This window comes from Oncorhynchus kisutch, linkage group LG16, assembly GCF_002021735.2.
Source record: "Oncorhynchus kisutch isolate 150728-3 linkage group LG16, Okis_V2, whole genome shotgun sequence".
Taxonomy (NCBI): domain Eukaryota; kingdom Metazoa; phylum Chordata; class Actinopteri; order Salmoniformes; family Salmonidae; genus Oncorhynchus; species Oncorhynchus kisutch.
This window is the reverse complement of record NC_034189.2, coordinates 13,210,937-13,222,070: the sequence shown is the minus strand read 5'-3', so window position 1 is coordinate 13,222,070 and position 11,134 is coordinate 13,210,937. Positions and strand designations below refer to the sequence as shown.

The window sequence follows — 11,134 nt, the reverse complement described above, 5'->3', positions numbered from 1 at the left end:
CTGGATAGAATAAACATTTCAAATACTGAGCTACATTGTATGCTCGAAAATTTTTTATTTTTTAAATCAAAAGGTAGGGGTCAAAATGATTGACACCCTTACAATCTCGTGTAAATAAAGTAGCTAAAAGTTTAGCATTTGGTCCCATATTCCTACCACGCAATGACGACATCAAGCTTGTGACTCTACAAACTTGTTGGTTGCAATTGCAATTCATTTAGATGTGTTTCAGATCATTTTGTGCCCAATAAAAATGTACGGTAAATAATGTATTGTGTCAGTTTGGAGTTACTTTCATTATAAATAAGAATATAATATGTTTCTAAACACGTTCATGTGGATTATGGAATTAATCTTAAAATTAGAATATCACAGAGGGTCAAAGATTATACCCCAAAGACATGCTAACTTCTCACCGTTACCAATAACAGGGGAGGTTAGCATGTCTTGGGGGTATGATCTTTGACACTCTGTAACTTTCTTTCTCATCATTATTCATTATTCATTCAGGATTCATTCAGGAGTATCTGTTAGAAACATACTATATTCTTATTTTGAATAAAAGGGACTCCAAAATGACACAATACATTAAATACCATTCATTCTATTGGGGACAAAATAATCTGAAACGCAACCAAAAGTAACTACAAATGCATCCAACAACTGTGTAGACTCACAAGCTTGATTTAGTCTTTGCATGCTAGGAATATGGGACCAAATACTAAACTTTTGGCTACATTATTTATACGAATCCTTAGGGGTGTCAACCATTTTGACCTCTACCTCTTTTGAGGAATAAATGTATTACTTGTTAAACAAAATAGTGGATTAGACTATTTCAGCCTTACTTGTTGCTGTGTATAAAATCCAGCACACAGCCATGCAATCTCCATAGACAAACATTGGCAGTAAATTGTCCTTATTGAAGAGCTCAGTGACTTTCAACGTGGCACCGCCCTAGGATGCCACCTTCCCAACAAGTCTGTTTGTCTTATTTCTGCCTTGCTAGAACTTCCCCACCAACTGTAAGTGCTGTTATTGTGAAGTGGAAACGTCTAGGAGCAACAACGGCTCAGACGGGGTAGCGCGTAAAACCGTGTGTCCTTGGTTGCAACACTCACTACTGAGTTCCAAACTGCCTCTGGAAGCAACGCAAGCACAATAACTGTTTGTCGGTAGCTTCATGAAATGGGTTTCCATGGCCGAACAGCCACACACAAGCCTAAGATCATCATGTGCAATGGCAAGCGTCAACCTGAGAGGTGTAAAGCTTGCGGCCATTGGAAACACGTTATCGGGAATGAGAAATCACGCTTCACCATCTGGCAGTCCGACGGACAAATCTTGGTTTGGCGGATGCCAGGAGACCGCTACCTACCCGAATGCATCGTGCCAACTGTAACGTTTGGTGGAGGAGGAATAATGGTCTGAGGCTGTTTTCATGGTTCGGGCTAGGCCCCTTACTTCCAGTGTAGGGCAATCTTAATGCTTCAGCATGCAGTGACATTTTAGACGATTCTGTGCTTCCAACTTTGTAGCAACAGTTTGGGGAAGGCCCTTACCTGTTTCAGCATGAATGCCCTTGTGCACAAAGCGAGGTCCATGCAGAAATGGTTTGTCGAGATCGGTGTGGAAAAACTTGACTGGCAGGCACAGAGCTCTGACCTCAACCCCATCGAACACCTTGGAGATTAATTGGAATGCCTACTGCGAGCCAGGCCTAATCGCCCAACATGAGTGCCTGACCTCACTAATGCTCTTTTAGCATAATGGAAGCAAGTCTCCGCAATGTTCCCACATCTAGTGGAAATGCCTTCCCAGAAGAGTGGAATCTGTTATAGCAGCAAAGGACGGACAAACTCTATATTAATGCCTATGATTTTGGAATGAGATGTTTGACGAGCAGGTGTCCAATTACTTTTGTTCATGCAGTGTAGTTCAGTACTTGAATTATTTATTTTATACAGTCATTATTGCTCATCTTTATCAAGGGTGTCAATCATTTCGGACCCCACTGTGTACCGTACTGTATCAGGTTTCAAAAAGAACTTTTACAACTGACATTGGAACATTTTCAGGAACTATTTTATTTCTTGATAACAAAAATATAGTAAACATAGTTATCAATTTCTGATTACAATTGACATATTTACATAACAGTATTAACAGTGATACAAATTGTTTGGCAGACCGCATACAGTGTAATACAGAGCTAATATACAATAACAAGTAAACAAAAACAAATAAATAAATGAAAGCTATATTACTTATAACCTTCCATAACTATTGCTAAACATTGAATTCATCAATGTGCATTTGATCATTCTATCTTAAAGTGCAATAAAATTATATTTGATCCTCTGTCAAAATGAATAAATATTCTATTATGAGTATAAATACCATAGCTGTTTTAATCCTATATGTTTCAGGCATCCTGAGCTGGACACCAGTGGTCTCATACTGTGGGTATCCTCTCATGGGCGAAGCCCTCCTGGAAGAACATATGCTATACATACTTGGACAACATAGGCAGAGACGCCGTCTCAGAGCAGAGTATCCAGCAGCTTTACTGAAAAACAGAGAGCACTGGCTCATTTGGCCTCCATAAACAAGCAATCCTATGTGTATTTACCACATTTACATTCAATGTGTTCATACAGATGTAGGATCTTAATTTGATCACCCTGTCATTTCAGAACAAAATACTTAGCAGCTTTAAACCTCTAGAGTCCCCAAATTATTTGATGAAACATTGAATTTGGCATTACTGCTATTAGGTCAAAGAAATGCATTGAATCATAGATTCACACATGGAAAAACAGAGAGCCCCCCAATCTTTTTTTTAAAGGAAATTTGTTTTGAGTTGTATTGATTTTCATCTGATCTGACAAACACAACTGTAGTTCTGCCACCTTTCACAGCAGATCCTGAAGGCCGATATCCGTGGCTGCAATGGATTGAGACGCAGCCCATCTGGGAGGCCGATATCGACGGATGCAATGGATTGAGACGCAGCCCATCTGGGAGGCCGATATCGACGGATGCAATGGATTGAGACGCAGCCCATCTGGGAGGCCGATATCGACGGATGCAATGGATTGAGACGCAGCCCATCTGGGAGGCCGATATCGACGGATGCAATGGATTGAGACGCAGCCCATGCATAGAAACCGATATCTCAATCTTCAACAGACAGATTTGTATGAGGATTTTGTATTATGCTAATTCAATTCACGAAATCGACTGGAGGATTTAATGAACAACAGAGAGCTGTGGCTTATTCAGGCCGCCATAGACAAGCAAGCAATCCTATGTGTATTTATCGCACAGTGGTGGAAAAAGTACCCAATTGTCATCAAAATACTTCTTGAGAAAAAGTCTACAAGTATTTGGCTTTAAATATCAAAAGTAAATATTATTACTAAAAGTAAAAGTGTAAATCACTTAAAAATCCTTTATATTAAGCAAAACAGACCATTTTATTTTTTTCAAAATGTAAGGATAGCCAAGGGCATGCTCCAACAGAGATTATTTACAAAAGACGCATTTGTGCTTACTGAGTCCGCCAGGCCAGAGGCAGTAGGGATGGCCACGTGTTCTCCTGAAAAGTGCTTGAATTGGACTATTTTCCTGTTCTGCTAAGCATTCAAAACGTAATGAGTACTTTTGGTTGTCAGGGAAAATGTATGGAGTAAAAAAGTGCAATATTTTCTTTAGGAATGTACTGACTCAAATTAGCATCTGTAGGCACTTTTTCTTGTGAGTAAGAGGATGCTACAAGTCATAAGATGTTCTGATCTGCGGTCTGTTGATCCTTACCTGCGGTAAAAAAAGATAGAAATTGAGATTATGTGTGTGCGTGTGCGTCAATATTGAGAGATATCGTGAGGCTAACCTCGCGTATCTGAAATGACATGATCAATTGATGTTTACTGATCATTAAAAGCATGCCGTTACTTGCGGTATGACTCTGATGACAGAGCTAAATGTGGAATAATCTGAAATGTGTAGTTCTGACTGTGCTCTTCAAGAGGTGATGACATTATAACCAAATAGTTCACATTTATTTAACAATCCCTTTGAAAACGACAGGCAGTTGTCAATGGTTTTAGCAGAGCTGAGAGTCTCCTTGTCCCCAACAGTTAAATAGAACGATCTGCACCTTAATGTGACGCTTTATTGATGACAACCTATACTCACAGGCTGGTTGCCGGTATACAATAGTACTATAGTGTACTCACAGGCTGGTTGCCGGTATACAATAGTACTATAGTGTACTCACAGGCTGGTTACCGGTATACAATAGTACTATAGTGTACTCACAGGCTGGTTGCCGGTATACAATAGTACTATAGTGTACTCACAAGCTGGTTGCTTGGGAAGCTGTGCATTTGATTGTGGGGCTCTGAGGGGTAGTATGGTGGAGGGTATCTTTCGCTCGACTGTGGGTTGGGATTGTAGGTTGGAAGAGGACCGCTTGAGTGTTGGTAGATATTTGACACCCCGTTGGTGTATGCTGGGTTATCGTACGTCCCTAGAAAAATAAATACAGACCAAATGTAAACAATGAAATGTAGATATCCTTACATATAATATAAAGATCTTATTATGAGATAAATGTATTGTCAGTTGTCAATACAACCATTAGTACAGTCACCACAGCCACTAATACTGCAGTAACAAGTACCTCTACTACTTCAACTAAATACCATAGAAATACTTTGAGACAGCAGGAGCAAGCACACACATTTTCTTCAGGAACCACCCCCACACACAAAAAAAAGATATGTAAAAAAATAACAGAAAAACTAAGATGAGGTACCTGGGTGAGGTGTTGTGGTGGACCTGGTGTTGGGTGTGGGCCATTCAAAGTCATCCTCAAGCCACTGGTTTACCATCTCCTGCTTAGTGTCTTTATTCCTGTTAGAGGAGACGGAGGGTAGAGGAGACGGAGGGTAGAGGAGACGGAGGGCAGGGTAGAGGAGACGGAGGGTAGAGGAGACGGAGGGTAGAGGAGACGGAGGGCAGGGTAGAGGAGACGGAGGGCAGGGTAGAGGAGACGGAGAGTAGAGGACAGGAGATGCAAAATATAGAGTGTTTTTACTACACAGCAAAATTTCCAAATTGAAATAAAATAATCAATCTTTCTCTAGTCTCTCTCATTCTGCTCCTCCTTCAACTCATCCCCACTTACCTCTTTTCCTTTTTCTTGTTCACCACCAGGAACACTATCAGGACACCAAATATCACCAGGACAACCCCGGCAGTTATACTGATTCCGGCATATAACCCAGCCTTGTGGATCGGGTGGTTACAGTCAGCCAGGTACCAGATTGAGTTTGTGTTTTTACAGCTGAAATAGACAGAACATATAGCATTATTCTACTGTGAGGAAGTGGTGACCCAATCAAACTGTAGCGAAGAATGGAACTCTCCCCAACAGTAAAGAATATATACAGTATTACATAAAAATAATATTATAGGAGAGAATATGTACAGTTGAAGTCGGAAGTTTACATACACTTAGGTTAGAGTCATTAAACTCGTTTTTCAACCACTCCACAAATTTCTTGTTAAACTATAGTTTTGGAAAGTCGGTTAGGACATCTACTTTGTGCATGACACAAGCCATTTTTCAAAGAATTGTTTACAGACAGATTATTTCCCTTATAATTCACTGTATCACAATTCCAGTGGGTCAGAAGTTAACATACACTAAGTTGACTGTGCCTTTAAACAGCTTGGAACATTCCAGAAAATGATGTCATGGCATTAGAAGCTTCTGATAGGCTAATTGACATAATTTGAGTCAATTGGAGTTTTACCTGTGGATATATTTCAAGGCCTACCTTCAAACTCTGTGCCTCTTTGCTTGACATCATGGGAAAATCAAAGGAAATTAGCTAAGACCTCAGAAAAAAAATGGTAGACCTCCACAAGTCTGGTTCATCCTTGGGAGCAGTTTCCAAATGCCTGAAGGTACCACGTTCATCTGTACAAACAATAGTACGCAAGTATAAACACCATGGGACCACGTAGCCGTCATACCGCTCAGGAAGGAGACGCATTCTGTCTCCTAGACATTAACGTACTTTGGTGTGAAAAGTGCAAATCAATCCCAGAACAACAGCAAATTACCTTGTGAAGATGCTAGAGGAAACAGGTACAAAAGTATCTATATCCACAGTAAAGCAAGTCATATATCGACATAACCTGAAAGGCCGTTTAGCAAGGAAGAAGCCACTGCTCCAAAACCACCACAAGAAAAGCCAGACTACAGTTTGCAACTCAACTGCACATGGGGACAAAGATCGTACTTTCTGGAGAAATGTCCTCTGGTCTGATGAAACAAAATTAGAACTGTTTGGCCATAATGACCATCGTTATGTTTGGAGGAAAAAGGGGGAGGCTTGCAAGCTGAAGAACACCACCCCAACCATGAAGCACGGGGGTGGCAGCATCATGGTATGGGGTGCTTTGCTGCAGGAGGGACTGTATGGACATATTGAAGCAACATCTCAAGACATCAGTCAGGAAGTTAAAGCTTGGTCGCACATGGGTCTTCCAAATGGACTTCCAAAGTTGTGGCAAAATGGCTTAAGGACAACAAAGTCAATGTATTGGAGTGGCCATCACAAAGCCCTGACCTCAATCCTATAGAACATTTGTTGGCAGAACTGAAAAAGTGTGTGCGAGCAAGGAGGCCTACAAACTGGACTCTGTTACACCAGCTTTGTCAGGAGGAATGGGCCAAAATTCCCCCAACTTATTGTGGGAAGCTTGTGGAAGGCTACCTGACACGTTCGACCCAAGTTAAACAATTTAAAGGCAATGCTACCAAATAGTAATTGAGTGTATGTAAACTTCTGACCCAGAAATCAAAGCTGAAATAAAAACTGAGTTTAAATGTATTCGGCTAAGGTGTATGTAAACTTACAACTTCAACTGTATCTCCTCTCCTTTAATATTACATTATATTTAACATACATACACTACCGGTCAATTATTCTACAATGTAGAAAATAGTTTTTTTTTTTTTAAATAAAGAAAAACCCTTGAAAGAGTAGGTGTTCTAAAACTGGTAGTGTATATAATGATCTAGTATACTAAATACAACGTTAAGAACTTACTTGCATGACAGTCCGGCTCTGGTTACTTCACAGATACCCGTGTTGCAGTTTTTAGTGTTATTATGTCTGGGGTCACATGCCGTCAAACAGAGCAACTTCCCGTCTTTATTGTAAGGCTCAAAGTATTTAGCAAAATCAAGGTTGATTGTTTTCTGACATACATCTGAGAGAAAGAGAGAGAAAATGTTTTTTACATATTTCATTTCCTTCTTGATCTGGTCTAAACTCTTATTTTGTTAATGAGGGAATCTTTTCCCCATCTGCTGCACCATCGTTCCCTTCCTCCACTTATTCCTGCTTCCTCTAGTCTTCCGTCTGAATGTTCTCACCTTTCTCATCAAGTGGCGTTTCTTGTAGTTCACCCACTGACGCAACAGTAAACGTAGGACATCCTGAGTTAAGAGCTGAACAAATATGATAATGATATTACCAAATATGATAATGATATTACCAGATATGATAATGATATTACCAGATATGATAATGATATTACCAGATATGATAATGATATTACCAGATATGATAATGATATTACCAGATATGATAATGATATTACCAAATATGTTTGTCCATGTTTTAACAATGCTAGTTTGATTTGAATTGTTGTGTGTATTTTGAAGGTGTGTTTTTAGATGTGACTTTATGTATTGCTGTTACCTGAACACAATGTGAGATTCGCCAAAGCTGAACTAACGTTGTCTACGAAGTTCTTGTACTGTTGCTCAGCTCCTGGTTCATTCAGAACCGTCAGAATGATATTGTGTTTGACCTTCAAACTTAAGAAAGGAGGTTGAGTAAACGTCTGAGGTTATTTTGCACTTAACTTCTTCCCACATTGAGGCCTAACATTTGTTTTTGTAAACTGAGGGTGTGGTCTTGGCAAACCCAACTACCACTAACCTATTTGAATTCTGTGGTAACCAGGGTTGGGGTCAATTCCATTTCAGTTACAGTCAAGTCAGAAAGGAAACACAATTCCACATTTTACTCATTGAAAAGCATTGAAGGTATTTCAGTGGCCATATATCTGAATAGACTGAAAATGAAATGGAATTAACCCCAACCCTGGTGTTAACCAACCATCACCAAAACCAAAAGGTGTATGTATCATAGTTAATGAATCACTTATTTAAATTACCAATATGATACTGCCTTGGGGTTGTACAAGGAGTTTTCCATCTGAAAGCATCACAGAGAAAAATATCATCACTACACCATCTGCAACTTTCAGCTTCTCTGTGAAAAATGATTATAAAGTATGAATAAGAATGTAAGAGGTTCTCTTTGTCCTTTGCATTTACCCTTTTCTCCTCTATACCACGTCCCAAGCGTATGTCTTTAGGTGACCACTTACTGAGAGAACAAAAATAATGAAGACCAATGAGAATAATCTCTGCATAATCTTTGTTTACATTTTCATATAACCTCATGACAACGTGGACAGGTTTTTGTACTGTCAATAGATCACCTTTATATAAGATAAGGGGTAGGACAGGATACAGGGTGAAATTGTTGTTTTGTAAATATGTACCATGGTGTTTTTGGTATGCTATTCTAGTACCTCAGAGTTACGTTTTCCACTGTGAAATTCCGTATCCCTGTACTCCTGTAGTATTCCTCCATCTGAAATGTAAACAGTGGTCACTGCATATTCACGAAGACTTGAGATCAAATTAATTAACCCCATGGCCTCTGTGGCAATTAAATAGAAAATCACCTGCTGTCTTGAACAGCAGTTTTTTATTTATTTATTTATCCACATTACTTTACAAATGTTTTATTTTACTTAAATGTATTTAACACTTAACTTGACATTAGTGTTTTGTCTTACCTCTGTGGTGAAATCCTTGACCTTGTCTGTGTATTCAGTTGAAGTTTTGTCGTTATATTTTTCTATGTACGGGGAATTAGTTTCCATATCATCAACCACCGCTGTCCTATTGAGCGTACCTACAAGAAGACCAAGTGACAACATTTGTGAATGTATCATAACCTATTGACAAATAAAATAGGTGAAGTACTATTTCTAATATATTATGCCTTCTAAGTTATCAAAGTGAAAAGAATCTAAGTCTTGTATTCATCACTTATCTATTTCATTTGCTGTGATTATTAAGGGAAAGTATGAGTGTCACTCAGGGCTGTTTCGGTTTCGCAAATTGTATTTGTTTTACAAAATGTCTCACATACCTGGCACTATGTGAGTTTTAAAATCTCTGCAGGTCTCCCCGTGGAAGTCAGGAGGACAGTTGCAAGACTGTCCTTCAGGTGTACCTCCGTTCTCACACTGAATTGGTGGTGTAGCGGTGGTTGCAATAGTAGAAGAAGTTGTACTTGGCAAAGACGGTTCGGCTGTAGTTCCAGCATCAGTAGTACCTGGTTTGGCTGTAGTTCCAGCATCAGTAATTCCTGGTTTGGCTGTAGTTCCAGCGTCGGTAATTCCTGGTTTGGCTGTAGTTCCAGCATCAGTAGTACCTGGTTTGGCTGTAGTTCCAGCATCAGTAGTACCTGGTTTGGCTGTAGTTCCAGCATCAGTAGTACCTGGTTTGGCTGTCGTTCCAGCATCGGTAATTCCTGGTTTGGCTGTAGTTCCAGCATTGGTAATTCCTGGTTTGGCTGTCGTTCCAGCATCGGTAGTACCTGGTTTGGCTGTAGTTCCAGCATCGGTAATTCCTGGTTTGGCTGTAGTTCCAGCATCAGTAGTACCTGGTTTGGCTGTAGTTCCAGCATCAGTAGTACCTGGTTTGGCTGTAGTTCCAGCATCAGTAGTACCTGGTTTGGCTGTAGTTCCAGCATCAGTAGTACCTGGTTTGGCTGTAGTTCCAGCATCGGTAATTCCTGGTTTGGCTGTAGTTCCAGCATCGGTAATTCCTGGTTTGGCTGTAGTTCCAGCATCGGTAATTCCTGGTTTGGCAGTAGTTCCAGCATCGGTAGTACCTGGTTTGGCTGTAGTTCCAGCATCGGTAATTCCTGGTTTGGCTGTAGTTCCAGCATCGGTAATTCCTGGTTTGGCTGTAGTTCCAGCATCAGTAGTACCTGGTTTGGCTGTAGTTCCAGCATCGGTAATTCCTGGTTTGGCTGTAGTTCCAGCATCGGTAGTACCTGGTTTGGCTGTAGTTCCAGCATCGGTAATTCCTGGTTTGGCTGTAGTTCCAGCATCGGTAATTCCTGGTTTGGCTGTAGTTCCAGCATCAGTAGTACCTGGTTTGGCTGTAGTTCCAGCATCGGTAATTCCTGGTTTGGCTGTAGTTCCAGCATCGGTAATTCCTGGTTTGGCTGTAGTTCCAGCATCGGTAATTCCTGGTTTGGCTGTAGTTCCAGCATCAGTAGTACCTGGTTTGGCTGTAGTTCCAGCATCAGTAGTACCTGGTTTGGCTGTAGTTCCAGCATCAGTAGTACCTGGTTTGGCTGTAGTTTCAGCATCAGTAGTACCTGGTTTGGCTGTAGTTCCAGCATCGGTAATTCCTGGTTTGGCTGTAGTTCCAGCATCAGTAGTACCTGGTTTGGCTGTAGTTCCAGCATCAGTAGTACCTGGTTTGGCTGTAGTTCCAGCATCAGTAGTACCTGGTTTGGCTGTAGTTCCAGCATCGGTAATTCCTGGTTTGGCTGTAGTTCCAGCATCAGTAGTACCTGGTTTGGCTGTAGTTCCAGCATCGGTAATTCCTGGTTTGGCTGTAGTTCCAGCATCGGTAATTCCTGGTTTGGCTGTAGTTCCAGCATCGGTAATTCCTGGTTTGGCAGTAGCTCCAGCATCAGTAGTACCTGGTTTGGCTGTAGTTCCAGCATCGGTAATTCCTGGTTTGGCTGTAGTTCCAGCATCGGTAATTCCTGGTTTGGCTGTAGTTCCAGCATCGGTAATACCTGGTTTGGCTGTAGTTCCAGCATCGGTAGTACCTGGTTTGGCTGTAGTTCCAGCATCAGTAGTACCTGGTTTGGCTGTAGTTCCAGCATCAGTAGTACCTGGTTTGGCTGTAGTTCCAGCATCAGTAGTACCTGGTTTGGCT

The 11,134-nt window shown here is 40.8% G+C and overlaps 1 protein-coding gene across 1 annotated transcript; it reads right to left on the bottom strand.

Annotated features, from left to right (window-relative positions):
* Positions 1 to 2,068: 2,068 nt before the first annotated feature.
* On the bottom strand, positions 2,069 to 9,583 carry LOC109887993 (mucin-17). The gene is made up of 12 exons (XM_031791816.1): positions 9,321 to 9,583; positions 8,962 to 9,080; positions 8,692 to 8,753; positions 8,432 to 8,483; positions 8,269 to 8,309; positions 7,788 to 7,906; positions 7,460 to 7,534; positions 7,131 to 7,293; positions 5,195 to 5,353; positions 4,823 to 4,920; positions 4,365 to 4,534; positions 2,069 to 3,819 (listed from the first exon to the last, which is right to left on the bottom strand). The coding sequence occupies exons 2-12, from the start codon at positions 9,046 to 9,048 to the stop codon at positions 3,775 to 3,777; spliced, it is 1,071 nt and encodes a 356-aa protein (XP_031647676.1). The 5' UTR covers positions 9,049 to 9,080; positions 9,321 to 9,583; the 3' UTR covers positions 2,069 to 3,774.
* Positions 9,584 to 11,134: the final 1,551 nt, after the last annotated feature.